The sequence below is a fragment of the Myotis myotis genome, unplaced genomic scaffold (genome assembly GCF_014108235.1).
Source record: "Myotis myotis isolate mMyoMyo1 unplaced genomic scaffold, mMyoMyo1.p scaffold_m19_p_2, whole genome shotgun sequence".
Classification (NCBI taxonomy): Eukaryota; Metazoa; Chordata; class Mammalia; order Chiroptera; family Vespertilionidae; genus Myotis; species Myotis myotis.
Window position 1 is genome coordinate 187,599,083 of NW_023416324.1, and position 23,954 is coordinate 187,623,036.

At 39.6% G+C, this 23,954-nt stretch overlaps 1 protein-coding gene across 1 annotated transcript in view; it reads right to left on the reverse strand.

Moving 5' to 3' along the window:
- LOC118677522 (EGF-like and EMI domain-containing protein 1) overlaps positions 1 to 23,954 on the reverse strand; it is a 610,230-nt gene that overhangs the window by 229,140 nt on the left and 357,136 nt on the right. Inside the window, exon 5 of the mRNA XM_036352669.1 lies at positions 8,347 to 8,469. Coding sequence (XP_036208562.1) covers positions 8,347 to 8,469 — 123 coding nt within the window. The remainder of the gene's footprint in view (positions 1 to 8,346; positions 8,470 to 23,954) is intronic.

Consider the following 23,954-nt stretch of genomic DNA (forward strand, 5'->3'; position numbering starts at 1 on the left):
CTTGGCTTCCTTCTGCAGTGTCTTCAGTCTTCACTCCCAGCTGGTATATGCAAATTAGCCGCCATCTTTGTTGGTGGTTAATTTGCATGTCATGCTGATTAGCCAATGGGAGGCATAGCGAAGGTACAGTCAATTACCATGTTTGTCTATTATTAGATAGGATGTCTTGATAAATTTAAAAAGGACAACTTTTTGGAACAATATGGGAATTTTCTCAAATTCTTTCCCATTTATATACCACCCAATAGACTGTCAGATTCTGGAGGCTAGGAAACTACTACTACTGCCTTTCCATGCCCCCCAACACCAGTGGAGGTTCAGGAGGCCCTTTACAAATGAATACTAAGAGAAGCAGAAAAATCCTCAATAATTATTTCTTTAAATGAATTTCATGAACTCAAACCTGAATGTATATAGATAGATGAATACCTATCTAGATAGATAAGATATCTTTTCCCAAAGACTCCAGTATTTGGCACAATGTTTTTATTAAGCTGAGGAGGGACCCAGTAGTGTGCTTTAAGTGTGGGAAGAATTACTGTAAAGGAGGATTCTTATTAGGTAAGTCTTTCTGAACTGGGAGGAAAATAAAATAAAAAAGGCTTAAACTTCGGCAGGAGCAATATAGATACCACCTAAGGAAGGCTTTTCTGCTAGCTCCGGTTATTAAACAGACTGTAGAAAGGAGTTACAGAATCCTCCCTTGGAGATCTGTAATACCAGGATAAATAACCAGCTGGTTTAGAACCAGTGCTGCTTGGAGGTAAGGAGCTGGCCTGGGTGAGTTCTCAAAGCATCAAATATAATTACTTGTACTTTCATTTAAAATAGCACACAATAATTTTATATCCAGGATGCTTAACACTACTGAAACCCAGTGACGAAAGAAACCATGCCTTGTACCAGAGTTGAGGGTCTCTTGGCCCCTGTAGCTCTGTGACTGCACCATTCTGATTAATCTGCTTTATATCCAGTTCATGCTGCCTATCAATCTCTTTGAGGGGAAATAAGAAAGCTTGGCTTCTAGTGTCATTTTGCTCATCAATCAGCATTTTTAGCTTGTTTAATTTCCCTGGGATTCCATCTATAGAAGCCTTTTTAGCCAAAAATGCCATAATTCCATGATAATGAAATACAGAGTTGCATTCTCTCTTTATTGACATTATAATTTCGAATGTGTTTCAGAAAAATATTTGGCAGAACATATTAACAAAATTACTGTTAAATATTTTAAATTTTGCCTGGTAATTCACTAAGAAACATACCTTTTTGTTCATTTATCTCTCCCAAATGGAAGACTTTATCTGAAATGCTCAATCAATGTTTGTTATCTTTGTCTGTTCACTTAATAAAACACAGTAATAATACTTGCCACTTCATTTAGAAAAATTCCTTGACTCCATGGGACCACCATGCTCCAAAAGTCACACTGGTTATGCTGTTGAACCAATAATTTAGACAAGTCACAAGCAGACACTGTAAAAGTATAAACTAAGATTTTAAAAAAATACCCCCTATGATTTTACTTCTTGAAAGAAAAAGTGTGATTTATCTTTTAAAATAAAACAGACTTGCTACCAGAAAATATTTACACAAAGACCTACTGATAACCAATGTTTTCACTAGTCAGACTTGAAATAAATGCAATATTCTTAGAATCTGTCGATAAGGAAATGAATAAAAGGTGTACTAAATGGTATGCTTATATGCTTTGTGTTTGAATGGATGGGTATTTATCCATCTGTTCATACATTCAGTAAGTATTTATGGAATTCTAGTAGGTATTAAGATACCTATGAGCTGGGGATAAAAAAGTGATGACAAAAACCTTTCCCAGGAGATATTCCCAACCTAATACACAGTACAAATGTGTAAATAAGTACAGTGCTCTGTGAGATGTTCTATACTGGAGGTATACACAACATGAAAGGAAGGAGAATATAGTGTCTAATGGCCTAGAAATAAGACTCCCCCACCAGGACCACAGATTTTGGAATCCGATGAAGACTATAGAATAACTGTGTGTGAAATAGTAAAGTAAAATGATACAATTATCAAAATGAGCATACAACAGAAAAAACTACATACATATTTGAAAAAAATGAGACTTCTAAAAATGTAAATTAAATCATTACTATTTGAAACTTAATAGACTGGTTGAGCATATGCAGTAAAGAAAAAAACACACACACAAAATAGACTATATAAAAGCACCAGGTGATGTAGATGATGTAGAATGAGAAGGTCTAACATATATATACATCAGAGTAACGGAAGAGGATGTTTAGCATCCTCTATCCACTAGTACCCCTTTCTCTCAGTTGTGAAAATCAATGTCTTCAGACACTGACAAATGTTTCTGGAGGACAAAATCGCCCCAGTTGAAAACCATTGCCATAGAAATCATATGAGAGAGGTAAATTACTGGCTTATTTCACTCATGGTTATAGATGTAAAAATCACAAAGAAAATAACAGCAAATTGAATTTAATAGCAAATAAATTCATACAATCAAGTTGATTTTTCTCTGAAGTGCAAAGATGGTTGCATATTTTAAATATTATTACCCACATTAATACACTAAAGAATAACCTCATGCACTTAATACATATATACACATAAATACATATACTATATACAATATAATATGCATCTCCCCACAGTGTCCAGTGGTAGACAGTTCTATTCCCTCTTTATTTTCCCCTTTAATCTGTACCCTATAATCATTTATCTTCAATGAATTAAACCTATTGATTTCGGTTCAGTGCTATGCCTGAGAGAAGGGGATACTCATGTAAATTTAGCTAATCAAGAAGCCTTCTCCTAGACCAGGGGAGGGCAAACTTTTTGACTCGAGGGCCACAATGGGTTCTTAAACTGTACCGGAGGGCCGGAACAAAAGCATGGATGGAGTGTTTGTGTGAACTAATATAAATTCAAAGTAAACATCATTACATAAAAGGGTACGGTCTTTTTTTTTTAGTTTTATTCATTTCAAACGGGCCGGATCCAGCTCGCGGGCCGTAGTTTGCCCACAGCTGTCCTAGACCTAGCTGGCTTGGCTCAGTGGATAGGGCATCAGCCTGCAGACTGAAGAGTCCCAGGTTTGATTAGGGCCAAGGGCACATGCCTGGGTTGCAGGCTCAATCCCCAGTTGGGGGCCGTGCAGGAGGCAGCTGATCAATGATTCTCTCTCATCATTGATGTTTCTATCTCTCTCTCCTTCTCCCTTCCTCTCTGAAATCAATAAAGAAATATATTTTTAAAAAAGAAGCTTCTCCTCAAGTTTATAGCTCTTTAGAGAAAAGGTTAAAAAATAAGATTAGCTAACAATACCATTCACAAATGCTTCAATTCCACTGAAAGGTAGAGTCTAGATTTATTTTAATGGTACAACAAATATCTACTAAAATGTTGATGTGTATTTTAAAAAGCAATTCAAGCAGGTTAAATTCTATTTATACTAAAGCAAAGAAAAGTCTGTTCAAATGACTGTTTAATTCTATGTCTGTAGCAATCAACACAATGGTCTTTGAAACCAACTGACCTTTACCGTGAACATCCAATAAATAAATATGAATGGCTCATTAGTGCACTCACATGAACTGAAATGCTCATTTGCAGTGGCTTTAGAATGCACTCAATTTCAAAACGACCTCTATTATTTTTTATTTAATTACTTATTTAAACAAATCTGAGATCATTGCATATTCAACAATTGTGCACTCTGAATCTCTAGCATCATCATGTCTACCAAATAGTAATTTAAAGGTATGAAAAGGAAAGGATGCTAAGCATAAGACTGATAGGGGTGGTTCTTTACGGGTGAGTTGCTCCATTCCATAGTGCCATCCACAGTTCTGCATCTTGGTAACTAGGACATCAATGTTAACTCAGTATCAAACTCTTAATTCTCACAAATACTGACCTTACCCCTATTCATTTTGTATAAACATCAGTTAAATAAAACCATGGAAATCACTTGTGTAAAAGTTTTACATTTATATGAAGAGTAACTGACTTCAATAAAATGATATAATTGCATGTAAATGAATTATTGGGTATAAAGTTTGCCATTCCTTATCAACCTAATAGCTATTATAAAAAGTAATAGCAATTGTTATACCTAACAGTGGCTAATTGCTGTGCTGGGCTTTTCAAATATGTCTATAATATAATGATACTCAGTCAAAAAGAAATGAAGAGAATGTCAGGGAAGGGAGTGGTCATGATGACAAAGAATATTCTCAGCATGTAGAATACGCTTCAGTGGTCATTGTCCCACCTTTCATTTGAACACCTTGGGGGCCTTGACTCCTCTCCTTCTCTGATACTGAATCAGTACTGGGAATACCATTGTTAAACAATCTCATCATAAATAAAGATTATCTTACTTTCAAGGAAAAGAGCCTGGGTGAATTTAAGGCTTGCCCTTATACACATACTAGGGGCCCCGTGCATGAATTTGTGCACCTTGAAAGGAACTGTGGATCAGGAGAATGCGGTGGGCACAGGGGTGGGCCTCAGCCCATCCTCCATGCCCCCGCCCAGCCCCTCCTGCTGTGGTCCCTAGTCCCTTGTCTGCCCACAGCCCCGCTCCCACCATCGCCGCTCCCAAGCGCTGACAGCGCCTTCCCTGCTTGCATGCGCTGACCCTGTGGAGCAATTGGGGCTGGCATCAGCACCGGGTGCAAGTGGCAGCTCCCGTACCAGCAGCGGGTGTGAGCAGGGCCGGCGCCGGCAGCAGGTGAAAGCGCCAGGTGGGACTGTGGAGTGCAGGAGCAAAGAATTTTCAGTAACCACCAGAGGCTCGCCCCGATGACAGAGACTGATGCCCTGCCTTGATCTGGCGCCCCTGATCACCTGCTCCACCATCCCGCCACAGTCGACGCCTGCCATGTTCCCTGCACACCCCCAGTGGTCAGCACACATCAATCATAGCGACTGGTTGTTTGGTTGTTTCATTGTTCCATTGTTCAGTCTATTTGCATATTAGGGTTTTATATATAGACTAGAGGCGTGGTGCACAAAAATTTGTGCACTGGTGGGGGGGGAGGGGAGTGTCCCTCAGCCCCACCTGTGCCCTCTCACAGTCTGGGACCCCTCGGGAGATAACGACCTGCTGGCTTAGGCCCACTCCCGGGTGGCAGAGGGCAAGCCCAATCCCTAGGTGCCTGCCCCGCAGCCCCTGGTTGGGGGCCGATTGGGGAGTTGGGGCGCCACCCCCTGTCATGCAGGGCGGATGAGCAGGGCGGATCAGGAGGTTGTGATGCCACCCTCAGTCACGCTCAGGGTAGGGCCGTTTTGGGGGCTGGGGTGCCTCCTGTCACACTCAAGGCAGGGTCGATGGGGAGGTTGCGGCGCCACCCCCTGTCATGCACAGAGCAGGGTGGAACAGGGGGTTGTGGTGCCACCCCTGTCACATACAGAGCCAGCCGATCAGGAGGTTAGGGTGCTGGCCCCTGTCACACACAGAGCAGGGCCAATCAGGGGGTTGGGTAGCTCCCCCCTATCATGCACAGAGCAGGGCAGATCAGGAGGTTGTGATGCCACCCTCAGTCACACTCAGGGTAGGGCCAATTGGGGGGTTGGGGCACCGCCCCCTGTCACACTCAAGGCATGATCGATAGGGAGGTTGGGGTGCAGCCCTGTCACCCACTAGCAGGGCCGATCAGGGGGTTGGGGCACTACCCACTGTCACACACAAAGCAGGGCCCATGGGGGGGTTGGGGGCTGCACTCTGTCACACACAGAGCAGGGCCCATCAGGGGGTTGGGGAGTTCCCCCCTATCAGGCACAGAGCAGGGCCGATTAGGGGGTTGGGGTGCCGCCACTGTCACACTCAGGACAGGGCCGATGGGGAGGTTATGGCTCTACCCTGTCACACACAGAGCAGGGCCAATCAGGGGGTTGGGGCGCCGCACCCTGTCACACACAGAGCCGCAGGGCGATCAGGGGGTTGGGGAGTTCCCCCCATCAGGCACAGAGAAGGGCTGATCAGGGGGTTGGGGTGCCTTCCCCTGTCACAAACAGAGCAGGGCGGATAGGGAGGTTGTGGCCCCACCCCCTGTCACACACAGAGCCGCAGGCCGATCATGGGGTTTGGGCACTGCCCCCTGTCACTCTGATCCCGGTGCTGGGAGGCCTAGCAGCTCCGCTGATCCTGGTGCTGGGAGGCATATTACCCTTTTACTATATAGGATAGAGGCCTGGTGCATGGGTGGGGGCCGGCTGGTTTGCCCTGAAGGGTGTCCTGGATCAGGGTGGAGGTCCCCACTGGGGGGCCTGGCCAGCCTGGATGAGGCGATGATGGCTGTTTGCATCTGGTCACACCCCCTTCAGGGTGGGGTCCCCACTGAGGTGCTTGGCCAGTCTGGGTGAGGGGCTGAGGGCCGTTTTCAGGCTGGCGGGTGATGGAAGCTCCCAACTGCTCCTTTTTTCCTTTTTATTCTTGGATTTATGGCTGTCACTGGAGTTGAGAGCCAGCTTTAGCTGTGAGACCTCGCTGCTGATAGCAGGTTTCTGACTTTGTTTACTTTCTGTATTTGAAACTTTGTTGCGACTCCAGCTCTGAGATCCTGGCTGACTGAAAACAGGCTTCTGGGGTTTTGTTTAGCTTCTATATTTGTAACAATGTTTCTTAGCAGCTCAGAGCCCAGCAGCAGCAGGCGGGGAACGTTGGAGTCCTCCGTCACTGAAGCAAGCAAGCCTCCTGTTCGTGTCAGTAGCCTGGCTGTCAGCCGCCATCTTGGCTGGCAGTTAATTTGCATATCGCCCTGATTAGCCAATGGGAAGGGGAGCGGATGTGGCTAATTACCATGTTTCTCTTTTATTAGATAGGATATTGTTCTTGGCAGAGGGCCTTGCTTGGGGTGAAACCTGTATTGGAAAGGCCCAGATGCAGCTGCACTTGAACATCTGGCTTCCTACCTAGAACCCTCTTGTGGCTGTCTGCCAGAGCCTTGCCAGAAGGACTGAAGCACATACCTCCCTGAGAGTCTGAAAAATCCTCCAGCCCAGCAGCCACCAACGGGTGGTCCTGCCTACTCACACCAATAGCTTGTCTGGTCTCGGCAGTCCCAATCAAGCCAACAGCCAGCCCCAACCACTTTCAGCTGAATGTCTTTTGTTGTTTTGTTTTCTCCTATGAGCTTACTCATATATGCTTCATCAGGAATAGATATTATCAGGTAAAAAAAAAATGAATATAAGTGTGTAAGATCAATAGGAAACCACAGTTAGAATAAATGAATTTCTAAGTGACCTAATAAAATACTCAGGCATTTTGATAGTATGGATAGGAAAAAAAAATAAGTTGGGAAAGTCCAGGAATCCTTTTTAGTGTCCATGTCTCCCCTTTTTGAGAACAACAAAGGAAGCAGTCTTTTGCTCCTCTTACATTCCCAACATGGGCAACAACTGAGTTCACAAATGAGAGTATGATTCATAGTTCCCATCTGAATGCTTCCATAAGCCACTATTGTGCGAAGTGCTTTAGATGCATTATCTTACTTAATTCCCACAGCAACTTTTGGGATTTTAGGAACTACCATTAGCCTAAATTTTACAAATGAGAAAAGAGTCTTAGCAAGATTAAATAACATGCCCAAGGTTAGGTAAATTGTAAGTGGCAGAGCTGAGACTCAAACCTAGGCCCCCTTGAATCCAGTGGATTTATCCCCATGCCATAATACCTTAAAACAGCCTTCTGCAAGGCTTCGGCTTATGTTTCAATCTTCACTGCTGCTAATCAGTGAACTCCTTCAGGGCAGAATTTATTTCTCATTAATTTTTATATCCCAAAGCATGGGATAATGCCTGATACAGAGCAGAAACTCAATGACTGTCAAATGAACAAAATGATGAATTAATAAATAAAGGAAGGAATGACTTCATTTTAAAAGAGACAGAAAATTGAAGTCTGTGTGAAAAAAAAAAGCTAAGAAGACGCCAAGAATACAATTTCTGTGGTTAGTTTTGTGCCTTGCCATTTCTATTGTAGCAACATATGAGCATTTTATGATAAGCACCGTTTTGACTATAGAATTAAATGAAATATTTTCAAAAACAAGTACTTTTCAGGGATTTAAATGAATGATTAAAATTCCATATTCAGAACATGACACAACCAAACCAGCATATAATCATATGTTTCCTATAATAAGCTACTTGAAGTGTTCTTAGGGTTACAATTTTGTAATCTAGACATGAGAGGAAGATCTGAGCTCTTGACAACATTCAACACAGGCACTTCAACTGCCTCTGGATAAAAGACAAACCCTCTCCTTCGCATTCCATAGATGTTCTCTCTTCCCTTATCAGTAAGCAGACAGTCCTAACCGTTACCTTCACATCCTCTGCCGTCTTCCTCCAGCTTCTGGCCAGCTTGACACTTGCAGTAATAACTGCCAATGGTATTACAGCATTGGTTCTGACAGCCACCATTGTCAATGGCACATTCATTTATATCTGCAATTAAATATTTAAACAGAATTAGCCTCCTATAAATAGACACAAAAAGATTTCCGGGGCTCTTCTAAAATGTACCAGTACAGAATGATATTATTCTTTGACCTCAGATGAAATGAAATACAACTATATATTATTCTAATTAGAGATAATGAACTCTAATCAAATGATATAACTGACTTTAAATCCTGGCTGTAGAGCTGTTAAGATTGCTTTGGTTTATTTTTAGTTAACTTTTCACTGAAGTGGGTCACATACACTGAAAAATATACAAATCTTAAGTATACAGTTCAAAGAGTTTTCAGATTTAGACTATCCCAATACAACCACAGTAAAACCACATTACTAGCACCCAAGGATTGCCCTGACTGACTGATGGTAACCACTATCTTGATTGTTAAATTCTTCAGGTTAGTTTTTTTTCTTTTTTAACTATATATATATATCCTTGCTTGGCGTTTGTGTGTGTGGCTTTTTTCATTTGGCATTCTATTAGGAGCTACATCCATGTTGTTGCATATACTTGTAGTTCATTCATTCTTATTCCTGTATTATTCAGGGTGGGATAAAAGTAGGTTTACAGATGTATGTATGTAAAACAGAATTTATTCTTGTATTATTATTTATTAATTATTGTATTATTCTTCATATGTACAAGTATACTAGTAAACCTACTTTTGCCCCATCCTGTATTATTCAAATTGGTGAATATGCCACCATTTCAATGTATATATTTCACATTTGATGGGAATTTGGATATTATCTTATTCTTGGTTATTATAAAAACTATTGCTATGAACATTCTCATGCATGTGTTTAATAAACTCACATATGCATTTCTACTGGGTAATATCTAGGACTGAAATTGCTGGGACTGATATTATATGCTCTAGTTTATAGTTTATAGCCAAATAATCTTCTAAAGGGATTATTCTTTTCTTTTTATAGATTTTTCATTGATTTAAGAGAGGAAGGGAGAGGGAGAGATAGAAACATCAATGATGAGAGAGAATCATTGATCAGCTGCCTCCTGCATGCCCCCTACTGGCGATTGAGCCCACAATGCTGGAATGTTCCCTTGACTGAAATCAAACTGGGGACCCTTCAGTCCACAGGCCGATGACACTCTATCCACTGAGCCAAACCAGCTAGGGCAGCGGTTATTCTAATTTACACTCTCACCAGTGTGTATTAGAGACCAGATGCCATTCATCCTTGCCAACATTTGGGATATTCTGCTTTATTTTGTTTCATTTTTATTCTTCTGAGGCATGTATAATAGTATTACATTATCATTTCAATTTTCATTTTTCTGGTGACAATTAGGTTAAACACATTTTCATGTTATTGGTGATTGGGATAACATCTTATTGAAATGCTTGCTCAATTACTCTGTCCATTTGTCCAATACTTAAAATACTGGTTCTTTGACTAGTGGGTCAAGTAGAATGGCCCATAGAAGTGGTGGCAATGATCATCCTTGTCTTACTTCTGAACTCAGAAGGACAGTTTTCAACATTTCATTGTAGGTATGATGTGTACCATAGGGTTGTTGTTTTTTAAAACTACTTTCACCAGATTAAGAAAGTTCCTTTCTACTCCAAGTTTCTTAGGTATTTGTATCATAAACAGGTGCAACATCTTATTTACTGATTTTTCTGAATCTATAAAAATAATTATATAGTTTTTCTTGTTAATTCTGTTAATGTGATGATTTACATTGTTGTTGTTTTTTCATCCCTTGCAAGTAACCTGGCCATGATACACTATGCTTTTTATATATTCCTGGATTTTGTTAGCTAATATTTTTCAGGATTTTTGTGACTATATTCAGAAGAGAGGTTTGCCTGAACTTTTTCTTTCTTGGAATATTCATGATAATTTTTGGTATCCAGATTATACTGTATGCATAGAACAAGTGGGCAAGTTTTTGCTCCGATGTTTTCTGAAAGAACCTGTGAGATTATTATAATTTCTTACTTAAATGTTTGGAAGAGTTTATTTGTGGTGCCATCTGGGTCTGAGATCTTACATACAAACTCTGTACATAGTAGCTATTATTATTATTATTACTATTAGCTAAACATTAGCTACTATACTTGAGAATTCAAACCTGGTTCATAGTAGACATTCAATTTCTTTCTTGTTTTGTTTGTATTGAACATAAATTCAGTTTTCATATGGATGGAATTATACATTTACTAGAGGCCTGGTGCACGAATTTGTGCAACAGTGGGGTCCCTCAGCCTGGCCTGCGGGATCGGGCTGAAACCAGCTCTCCAACATCCCCCAAGGAGTCCTGGATTGCAAGAGGGCACAGGCCAGGCCGAGGGACCCCCACTTGTGCATAATCAGTGCTGGGGAGGGACACAGGAGGTTGGCCAGACAGGGAGGGACCGTGGGAGGACTCCAGGGCATGTCTGGCCCATCTCACTCAGTCCCAATTGGCTGAACCCCAACTGCAAGCTAACCTACCAGTTGGAGCATCTGCCCACTGGTGGTCAGTGCACGTCATAGCAAGTGGTTGACCAGTCGACTCTCTGCCCTCTGGTGGTCAGTGCATGTCATACCGAGTGGTTGAGCGGCCTTAGCATATTAAGGTTTGATTGGTTGAAAGGCGACCGAATGACCAGACACTTAGCATATTAGGCTTTTATTATATAGGATAGTCACATATACCACATTTCTTTTTCTACAGAAAGTTCAGAAACAATTTTGCTTTTCTTTTGATAGCATTACTTTCATGCAACTGTATTGTACTTATGTACAATCTGAAATTTTTAAAAAAATATCTGAACAAGCCAACCAAAGGATAGACTTCCTTACTAGTGCTTGTCAGTTACATATTGATATTAATATATAAAAATATATGCATGTATTTCCACTTCTGTTGGTTTCTACTTTTCTTTCACAAGTAAAGAAAGCATGGCAGATGTTTGGTGACCTGATGTACTCAGAAAAATAAATAAATAAAAACATAAAGTTTTTGTTATCCATTGAAAATCAGGTTACATAAATAAAAAATTTGAAAGTCATTGGCTTTGAAGGTAGTTCTGAAAACCAAGTCAATACTTAGGATTTTAAATTGCAGTTTTATAGGATACTCACTGCATGATAGATTTCAGGCTGCTTCATGTGTCCAATGTCATTCAAGGTTGCAAATAAATTTGGCCTTTCAAAAGCAAGATGAATGACAAAAATTCTCTGACACAAAGCAAGTCTTCCAGGTTCGGCATGACAAAAGTTCAATGATATCATCCAGGCTATCAATCTATCTGTAATGACAGACTGCAGTCTCTTCAAGAATTACATATGATATTTGCAAGAACAGTGTTGCATTTCTGGTTGTAGGACAAATGCAACAGAACTGCAAACACGTTAAAGGCCTGTTCAATTAATTAACAAATAAACTATACATTTCTATCTTTTAAAAAATGTTTGAATTTGAGCTCCTTATATTCGTTTGCTTTCCTAAGCATGCTATCATTCTAAAATCATGTAATACATTTAGTCTGTGTTTATACAGTTTTAGTAATAGCTTATACTGCTTTTAGGAACATAGCAAATGCTGAGCAGAGAAGACACAATGCAGAGTAAAAAGGCAAAATTAAAAGTGCTTTAATTTTACATCTTTTTCTAAACCAAATGTATTTGGCTCAATTTAGCATGTGCATTTTTGTTTTAAAAGGATCGGGTGTTTGCTTTGTGAAAATTACCCCAAAAGTGCACACACCTCTTATGTATTACAGTTATTTTCAAATCAATAGGCTTCATGAAGTGATGACATAAGCTTGTTATTGCAATTAGCTTTGATAACAAATCAGTCGATTTCTCTTTAGGTACCAGGTTTAATGTAATTCTCTATAGGTTAAGGTAAGATACGGCATTAATCAACATGCCCAAAATACAATTAAAAATGTACTTAAATAATGTTCTGGGTCTTTATGACCTCATTTTGGGATTATAGAATTATACATGAAGTATACTAACAATACAAATATTCTGTAGGATTAGATAATGCTAATAGAATAACTTCTATGCATGGTTTTAAATTCTAGAATTTTCCTTAAAATGCTGTATACATGGTTTCATTCTAAGACTAGAGCAACTTGGTCTATTCCTAGTCACTAGAAAACAAACTGAGAACCTCAAAACAAAAATCTTGATCTTCATGAATTTCCTGAGACACAATCAAGTTCCTAGTTAAGTACTATTCCTTATCAGTGGTGGAGAAAAAGAAAGAAGAAATGTGGAAATGTGTTAGATCACCTACTGGAGAAAGTATCAGTGGTCATTCCTTGGGAACCAGTGACTTCCTTACTTACATGGCCACTGTACAAAAAGGAAGAGACAATCACAGCAATAACACAATAGAATATTGAACTTCAGCTCTGAGGATCTAGGTTTGAATCTTAGTTCCAACACTTATGTGACATACCACGTTATTCCCTTCACATTTGCAAGCTTCTTCTTATTCATTCAAAAGGGGATATGATGATACATCATAGAAATGTTGATAAGTATAGCAATGATAATACCTATGAAATGCCTTGTAAATTTTGAAATCCAATATAAATGCATTCTCAGGGACTAAATATAAATGCTTTATTTTTTTCTTTTATATTTCCACTAAATGAATTTTACAAAAGATTTGGCAGAAGTTCATCTAACAAAGGGAATTGTGGAAAAAAGTTACATTTTGATAGGAAACACATTACACAATAACTACTTTAAATAAGTGAAACCAGAGACAATGAAAAATGAGATATTATATTATAGCACATTCTTTTAATGTAGCCTATATTTCTAGAGATATATTTATTTTTAAGAATTTTTCAAAAGGGAAACTATTAAAACTAAAGTTATGCTGACTTTAAGCATATGTCAGAGCTCACTAAATTTGCAATAAATCAGTGAAGTTAACTAACAATTTTAAAATTATCTCCTTGCAATTGTGCTATCTGTTAATAATTGGGATATGTTTAAAAATATTTTGGGGTATTTATAAAGCTTCTTTTAACTGAAAATTTTAATTTGAACTAATACTTATAATACTTATTTGTTTAAATTGAATATAGTAATATGGTCAAAACTATGGTGTTTGGACTCTATATGAATACTGGATATTTTTCTTAGTTGGGTAATTCACTTATCCTATTCTTTAGTTTATCATCTGTAAAATGAGGGTAGTAGCCACAGTACCCTGTCTTTCAATTTGTTGTGAAAATTAAATTATTGCATGTAAAATGAATAGAACCATTTAGTCATATGATAAGGATGATCTATTATTTCTATTATCATTATTTCTTAAATGTTAGTTGACAGGCCAGCAGAAGACATTTGGCTCAGGCAGACTAGAAAGTCCTGAACAAGAAAGTGGCCCCAGCCTCATTCTGTGCAACAGCCAATGGTCACCCTATCCAGCACAACAGGAGGCAGCCGCACCAAGAGCAAGACAGCAGGCTAACGATAACAGTGGCCACTTACAACCCACAGCCTCAATTGCCAGCACTAATCGGTCTGAAGGATAACAAACTCCATCTAATCAGACTAGAACACTTACATCCCCAGCCTCCTCCCCTCGTGGTCGTTGTGCGTAAACTCTAACCCCAAGGACAGTGGAAACTGAGTCCTAATCATCCCCAGTTATGGCTCCTTCCCCGTTCCCTCTAATAAACTCCCCTCTTGGTTGCTGCGTCCGCCTATATCCTTGAACAACTCCAACCTTACATTAGTTACAAATTAAATTTGTTCTCTTTCAATTTTTCCCCTTTTGTCCAATTCATTGCAAGGTAACCGTCCAAGCACAATTTCTATAATATTCTTACCGAGTAGCTACCAAAAATAGCTCTACTGTGGATATGGTGGAAGGTTTCAAGTTTGTAGAAGACACAGTCATACTGAATTATCAGCTCTTGTCCATGAAGGCATCAGGTCACAGACAAGTTTACAACACAACTAGCAAAAAATGATTTGTTCTTTTGGTCTTTATTTCCTTTGAGTTTTCAATAAAGCAAATTAATCATGATTAATAATTATAATTAGCAATTATATATTGATTTACATAATTCACATTTGCATCATATTCTTACATTCAGAGTTACATTTGAACTTCACAAAACAGGTCAGCATAGTATACCTTATTATTAATAATGGTAGAATTGAACTTTCTGAATTGAGGTAGACAGGGTTGAGAAAAGTCTATCTCAGAAAAGTATTAAGAAATCACAAGAGCCTGTGTAGCCTGAAGTAAAATAACACATCCTACACCTTTTATATGGAATCTCAAATACTGCTTTTTAATGAATTATTACAGGACTTTTGTAGGAACATGCCAGTGCTAACAGTATTTGTTTTACACATAACATTGAAATAGCCTTCAACATGTCAAGAACATACATTTTAAAAGCACCTATTCATTTTTTTATGAAGTGCAGGCCCTTTCATGACCTATGAAATGTCCTGTCTAAGTAAGACAACAGCTGATAATTTATGAAATGCAAATTCAACAGTTGGTCTATATTTCAAAATAAGAAAACTGAGATTCTAAGAGTTGTATTTATTCCTTTTTAAAATAACTTTACTGAGATATTTTTGACATATAAAATTGCACATATTTAAGTCATACAACTTGATGTTATACATGTATACATTGTGTAAAGATCACCACAATAAAGGTAAATATGTTATCCAGTACCTCATAGTTACCACTCTGTGTGTGTGTGTGTGTGTGTGTGTGTGTATTGAGAGATTTAATATATAAGGCACACTTACAACTCAACCAGAACAAAACCAAATTAACAATTTAAAAATGGGCAAAGGACCTAAATAGACATTTCTCATAAGACACACAAATGCCCAACATGTATATGAAAAGCTGCTCAAATCACAAATCGATAGGAAATATGAATCAAAACCACAATGAGATGCCCTAACCAGTTTGGCTCAGTGGATAGAGTGTCAGCCTGTGGACTGAAAGGTCCCAGGTTCGATTCCAGTCAAGGGCATGTACCTTGGTTGAGGGCACATCCCCAGTAGGAGGTGTGCAGGAGGCAGCTGGTTGATGTTTCTCTCTCATCGATGTTTCTAACTCTCTCTCCCTCTCCCTTCCTCTGTGTAAAAAAAAAATCAATAAAATATATTTTAAAAAAACCACAATGAGATTATCACTTTAAACATTTTAGAATGGCAATTATCAAAAAGATAATATAAAAGGTATTGGTGAGGATGTGGAGAGAATTAAACCCCTTTAGGAGAAATGTAAATTGATATAGAAAACAATATGAGGGTCCTACAAAAATTAAAAGTAGAAATAGAACTACCATATGATCCAGCAATCCCACTTTTGGGTATATTTCCAAAAGGAATTCAGTCTGGATCTCAAAGAGATAACTGTATTCCCATGTTCATTACAGTTTATTCACAATATTCAACACTCAGAAGCAGCCCAAATGTTCATTCATGGACAGATGGTTTTAAAAATGTGGTATATATAATATACACACTAGAATATTATTAAACTTAAAAAAGAAGGAAATTCTGTCATTTGCAACAACATAGGTGAACATGGAGGGCATTATTCTAAGTGAAATAAACCAGACAAATACTGCATAATCTTATTTTTATGTGGAATCTTTAATAAAACTCATAGAAGTAGAATGGAGTTTGTTTGCCAGAGCAGAGGAGATATTGGTCAAAGAGTACAATGTTTTGATTAAGTTGAATGGATTCTGAAGATCATTTGTACAACATGGTGATGATAGCAATACTGTATTGTATATCCATTCCTTCACTTAGTACATATTTATTGAATGCCTTCTTCACAGTGCCCAGAGAATGCAGGGATCAAACCCATTCTTTATCATGTTTTTTTAAACATAAACTCTTGTTCTCATGACAAGTAAGCTTACTAGCTAGTGTGGGAGACACAATTCAACAAGTTGCTGTAAATTAATTAAAAGCAAGATTAAAATTCAAGCTCACTGAAAGCCAAGCTTTCTGGGTTCCAACATAGTTTCAGTCTTCCACACTCAAGCTGTGTATTCAGAAGCTATTGCTTTGTTAAAAATTTCACTGTTGAGCAATTTGAGGAGAGAAGATGGCGACCAGTAGGAAGGCAGGGAGGGAGAGAGTGTGAGAGCACAAGGGAGTGATAGAGGTGTGTGTGGACATGTGTGGTGTGTGTGTGTGTGTATGAGTGAGGAACAGTTAGACTCTGCAGGTCTTCTAAGGGGCTGCTAAATCAGGCAGTCTTAGACGGCGGAGCCCTGCTCCCATCATGGACACTCCTGGGCAGCCAGCACGGGCACAGAGACCATGCCATCTTAAGAAACAGAGCTTCTTGAGACTAGTATCCCAGCCTCAGCACCACCCAGTCTGGTCTCAGACGCAAACCAGGACCCTGCAGCCACTGGGGACAGAGACCTGCAACCACAGCTACAGAGCCATGGACACCAAGAGTTCAGAAATCCCCGCAGCAAATCCATGAGTAACAGAACCCATCCCCTTCCCCTCAGGCTCTTGGGCAGCTCCATAGTAAATGATAGACCCACCCCTTGCCCGGGGCCTCAGTGCTGCTACAAGGACCTTAGCCTGGAAGTGTGCAAACACCGGGAACTTGTCCCTTGCTGCGCAGGCTAAGGGAGCCTTGACCTGAAGTGCACAAACACTGGAACTTGTCCCAGGGAGCCTTGGCCTGGGAGCTAACACGTGAACACTGGGAACTTGTTCCTCACAGCACGGGCCCCAGGACCCCGATTCTCTGGGCAGGAGGCAACACCAAGCACCAGTGACTTGACTTTGTTTCTTATCACCTGCGCCTGGGATCCCTGATTTCCTGTGCATTCATACTAAGAGCCAGTGACTCCAATTCTTGGTGCATGTGCACACAGGGATCCTGATTCTCAATGCAAGTCACCGAGAAGCAACAGAGGCTCTGATACTGGATTCTTGGGGAACTCTGACTCCTGGCGCATGCTAGGGGACTCTTATTTTTAACACACTCCAGGGGTGTCTCTGTTTCAGCATGGTGCAGGCGGAGTTCCTGATTCTAAGTGTGCACATGAGGCCACATGGAACAATGGTAACGCTGACTCTGAGCGAGCCTGGTTCCCACCAACCCACCACAACCACACATCTAGTGTCACAGCTCTTCAGTGACACTAGGGTGGTGCGAAGCTCCCACTGCACAAGGCCCAAGCCCACGCAACTCAACGTTCGAACCATCTGGAGATAATCAGAATGGGGAGACAACACAACTCCCAGAGGAAAGAAAATGAGGAGTCGCCAAGAAAGGAAATTAATGAAATTGAAGCATGCAACATGACAGAAAAAGAATTCAGAAAATGGTTATACAATTCATTCACTGGATGGATGAGAAAATCAACAACCTATACAAGAATCAGGAAGAAATGAAAAGTGATATAGCTACAATCAAAAACACCATGGAAGGTTTCAACAGTAGACTGGAAGAAGCAGAGGAGAGAATTAGTGAGTTAGAAGATAAGGTAGAGAAACAAGCTCAATCTGAACAGCAACTGGAGAAAAAAATTAAAAAGCAGGAGGAGAGCCTAAGGGAGGTTTGAGACAACATGAAACGAAGTAACATACACATAATAGGGCTGCCAGAAGGACAAGAAGAGCAGCAAGGATTAGAAAATCTATTTGAAGAAATAATGACAGAAAACTTCCCAGATATGGGAAGAAAAAAGTTACACCAGTACAGAGAGTCCCAAGCAAGATGAACCCCAAAAGACCCACACCAAGACACGTCATAATAACGATGGCAAATGTACACGACAAAGAGAGAATCTTAAAGGCTGCAAGAGAGAAACAGAGAGTTACCTACAAAGGATCCCCCATCAGATTATCAAATGATTTCTCAACAGAAACACATCAAGCTAGAAGGGAATGGGAGGATGTATACAAAGTGTTGCAAAGCAAAGGACTGAATCCAAGAATACTCTATCCAGCAAGACTATCAACCAAAATTGAAGGGGAAATCAGGAGCTTTTCAGACAAAGGAAGGCTAAGGGAGTTTATCACTACCAATCCAGCAATGCAAGAAATGCTGAAGGGAATGCTATAAAAAGAAGAATTATAAAGGTAAGAAAGAACACAGGCACAAAAATAGAAATGACTACAAGCAAGTACCTTTCAATAATAACTTTAAATGCAAACAGACTAAATGCTCCAATCAAAAGACATCAAGTTTGCCGAACCGGTTTGGCTCAGTGGATAGAGCGTCGGCCTGCGGACTGGAGGGTCCCGGGTTCGATTCCGGTTGGGGGCATGTGCCTGGGTTGCGGGCGCATCCCCGGTGGGGGATGTGCAGGAGGCGGCTGATCGATGTTTCTCTCCCATTGATGTTTCTGGCTCTCTATCTCTCTCCCTTCCTCTCTGTAAAAAATCAATAAAATACATTAAAAAAAAAAAAAAGACATCAAGTGGCTGAATGGATAAAAAGACATGACCCATATATATGCTGTCTAAAAGAGACCCACCTCAGAACAAGGGACTCAGACTGAAAGTGAAGGGATGGAAAAATATCTTTCAGGCAAATGGAAATGAAAAAAAAAGCTGGGGTAGCAACACTTATATCTGATAAAATAGACCTCAAAGTGAAGGCCATAATAAGAGATAAAGAAGGCCACTTCATAATACTAAAGGGATTGATACAACAAGAGGATATAACCCTGATAAACATATATGCACCCAATGCAGGAGCATCCAAATACATAAAAAATCTCCTGGAAAATAACAAGGGAGAGATGAATAACAACACAATAATAGTAGGGGACTTAAACACACCACTGACATCACTAGATAAATCCTCTAGGAAAAAAATCAGCAAAGAAACAGCAATCCTAAATGACTCACTAGATCAAATGGACTTAATTGACATCTTCAGAACATTTCACCCCGAAACCACGGAATATACATTTTTCTCAAGTGTACATGGGACATTTTAAAAAATAGACCACATATTAGGTCACAAGCAAAATCTCCTCAAATTCAAGAAGATTGAAATCATACCAAGCATCTTCTCAGACCACAATGGCATAATAGAAATAAACTATAATAAAAACAATCCAAAAAACTCAAACACTTGGAAGCTGAATAGCATGCTACTAAATAATGATTGGGTTACCAATGAGATCAAAGAAGAAATTAAAAACACCCTGGAAACTAATGACAATAACAGCATAACAATCCAAAATCTATGGGACACAATGAAAGCAGTCCTGAGAGGGAAGTTTATAGCACTACAGGCCTACATCAAAAAAACAAGAAAAAATGATAGTAAATTATCTAACTCTACAACTCAAAGAATTAGAAAGAGAACAACAAGAAAAGCTCAGAGTGAGCATAAGGAAGGAGATAATAAAGATCAGAGCAGAAATAAATGACATAGAGACCAAAAAAACAATACAGAATATCAATGAAACCAAGAGCTGGTTCTTTGAAAGGATAAACAAGATTGATGAGCCTCTAGCCAGGCTCACCAAGAAGCAAAGAGAGAAGACTCAAATAAACAAAATCAGAAATGAAAGAGGCGAAATAACAACAGACCCCACAGAAATTCAAAGAATTGTTAAAAAATACTATGAACAACTCTAACAAACTAGACAACCTGGAGGAAATGGACATATTCCTAGAAAAATACAATCTTCCAAAACTCAATCAGGAAGAATCTAAAAATCTCAATAGGCCAATAACTATGGAAGAAATTGAAGCAGTCATCAAAAAGCTCCCAGCAAACAAAAGCCTGGGGCCCGACGGCTTCACAGGGGAGTTTTACCAAACATTCAAGGAAGAAATAAAACCTATCCTCCTCAGACTATTCCAAAAAATTCAAGAGGAAGGAACACTTCCCAGCTCATTCTACGAAGCTAGCATCACCCTAATACCAAAACCAGATAGAGACAACACAATGAAAGAGAATTATAGGCCAATATCCCTCATGAACATAGATGCCAAAATACTCAACAAAGTTCTACCAAATCGGATCCAGCAATACATAAGCAAGTTCATACACCATGACCAAGTAGGATTTATCCCAGGGATGCAAGGATGGTACAATATCCGCAAATCAATAAATGTGATACATCACATAAACAAATTGAGAGAAAAAAACCACATAGTCATATCAATTGATGTAGAAAAAGCATTTGACAAAATCCAACACCCTTTCTTGATAAAAACTCTCAGCAAGATAGGAATTGAGGGATCATACCTCAACATAATAAAAGCCATATATGACAAACCCACAGCCAACATCATACTCAATGGGCAAAAACTAAAACCATTCCCCCTAAAAACAGGAACAAGACAGGGATGCCCCCTCTCACCACTCCTGTTCAACATAGTACTGGAAGTACTAGCCGTTGCGATCAGACAAGAAGAAGAAATAAAAGGCATCCAGATTGGAAAAGAAGAAGTAAAACTGTCCTTATTTGCAGATGACATGATACTGTACATAGAAAACCCTAAACACTCCATCAAAAAATTATTAGACTTAATAAATGAATTCGACAATGTAACAGGATACAAAATTAATGCCAAGAAATATAAGGCATTTCTTTACATCAATGGTGAACTTACAGAAAGGAAGACTAAAAAAGCAATCCCATTTACCATAGCACCAAAAAAATTAAGATACCTAGGAATAAACTTAACTAAGGAGGTAAAAAACTTATATGGGAAAAACTACAGGACACTGAAAAAAGGGATAGAGGAAGACATAAACAGATGGAAGAACATACCGTGTTCATGGATTGGTAGAATCAACATCATCAGAATGTGCATACTACCCAAAGCAATCTATAGATTCAATGCAATCCCCATGAAATTACCAACGGCATATTTCACAGATCTAGAACAAACGTTTCAAAAATTCATCTGGAATAAAAAAAGACCTTGAATAGCTGCAGCAATCCTGAGAAAGAAGAACAAAGTAGGTGGGATCTCACTACCAGATATCAAGTTGCATTACAAAGCCACTGTTCTTAAAACAGCTTAGTACTGGCACAAGAACAGACATATAGATCAATGGAATAGAATAGAGAACGCAGAAATCAACCCAAACAACTATGCCCAATTAGTATTTGATAAAGGAGGCAAGAGCATACAATGGAGTCAAGAGAGTCTCTTCAATAAATGGTGTTGGGAAAATTGTACAGATACATGCAAAAAAATGAAACTAGACCACCAACTCACACCATACACAAAAATAAACTCAAAATGGATAAAGGACTTAAACATAAGATGGGAAACCATAAAAATACCAGAGGAATCCACAGGCAACGAAATCGCAAACATATGCCGAAGGAATTTCTTCTCTGATACTGCTCCTAGGGCACTGGAAACTAAAGAGAAAATAATCAAATGGGACTACATCAAATAAAAAGCTTTTGCACAGCAAAGGAACCATCAACAAAACAACAAGAAAGCCCACTGCATGGGAGGTCATATTAGCCAATGATATCAACTATAAGGGTTTAATCTCCAACATTTACAGGGAACTCATGCAACTTAACAAAAGGAAGATAAACAATCTATTCAAAAATGGGCAACGGACCTAAATAGACACTTTTTAAAAGAGGACATACAGAAGGCTGAAAGACATATGAAAACATGCTCAAAATCACTAATTATACAAGAGATGCAAATCAAAACGACAATGTGGTATCATCTCACACCTGTCAGAATGGCTATCATCAACAAATCAACAAACAAGTGTTGGAGAGGATGTGGAGAAAAAGGAACCCTTCTGCACTGCTGGTGGGAATGCAGACTGGTGCCGCCACTATGGAAGACAGAATGGAGTTTCCTCAAAAAACTAAAAATGGAACTCCCATTTGACCCAGTGATTCCACTTCTAGGAATATATCCCAAGAAGCCAGAAACACCAATCAGAAAGGATATATGTACCCCTTTGTTCATAGCAGCTCAAGTCACCATAGCTAAGATTTGGAAAGAGCCTAAGTGTCCATCAACAAATGAGTGGATTAAAAAACTGTGGTACATCTACACAATGGAATACTACGCTGCAGTAAAAAAGAAGGAATTATTGCCATTTGCAACAGCATGGATGGAACTGGAGAGCATTATGCTAAGTGAAATAAGCCAGTCAGAGAAAGATAAATACCACATGATCCCACTCATTTGTGGAATTTAGAGAACAACATATACTGATGAACAGGGACAGATCCAAAGACAGAGAAACAGTGATCAGACTATCAATCCCCAGAGGGAAAGTAGGGGAGGGAGGGGGTAAGGGGGAGAGATCAACCAAAAGGCTTGTATGCATGCATATAAGCCAAACCAATGGACATGGAAAACAGGGGGATGAGAGCATGAGTGTGGGGGCAGGGGGGAAGATTAGGGGTTAATGGGAAATGAGGACACATTTGTAATACCTTAACCAATAAAGCAGGGGTCCTCAAACTACGGCCGGCCCACGGGACACATGCGGCCCACCAAAAACATTTATCAGGCCTGCGGGGTGGTTTTGCCTCCACTGTGTGCATAGGAATTTGTTCATAGTTTTTTTTTAAACTATAGTCCGGCCCTCCAATGGTCTGAGGGACAGTGAACTGGCCCCCGTTTAAAAAGTTTGGGGACCCCTGAAATAAAGAAATTAAAAACAATAAAATAAAATAAATTTTTTTCACTGTTTCCCCCAATCTAAATGGTCAAGTCATTTTAATAGGGTTAGGAGTCATTACTCAGATGGTGCAACATATATCTACTCAATCATTGGAGAGTCAGCTTTTACAATTATGACAGTGTTTATGATTCCATTAAACATCCTCTTATTCTTCCTACATTTAATTTCCAACCACAAAAGAAACAGCTCACTACGCAAAAACATTTCCTGCCCTTCAGAATATTGATTTGAAGGAGAGGGCAGATTTTTGCAACACAATCAGGTGACATGAAGCTTTTACTTAAACCCAAAGGAATGTCTATGAATCTTCTCAAGCTTTGTTTTCAGGTATAGGAGTAAGAGTGGGTTCAAATTCTGGCCCTATTACTGCCCAGTTGTGTGACGGGGTTGCTTTGTAACAAATCACTCCCAAAATCTTGTCTGGTAGCTTAAAACAATTATTTTGTCATCTCACAGTTACAGTGAATCAGAAATGTGAGACAAGGTTAGCTAGGCAGTTCTGGCTCCAGATGTCATGCAGTTGCAGTAAAATAGTGTGGCTGGACTAGAAGGGTAGAAGGGGACTGGAGGTGCTGGGGGCTGGCCAGGTACACCTCTATTCCTCCCTTTCTCTCTCCCCTCTCTCTTTTTCTCCTGGTAATCTGTAATCTCAAACTTCACCAGGTGGCCTCTCATTCCTACTTACCATGGGCTTCCTCAAAGCCTAATGTCCTCAGGCCAGTGGGACTGCCACCTGGCCACTCAGGTTTCCAGCCCAAGTGATCAAAGTGAGTGTAGTAGCTACTTTTCCGACCTAGCCTTGGAAGTCACTCAG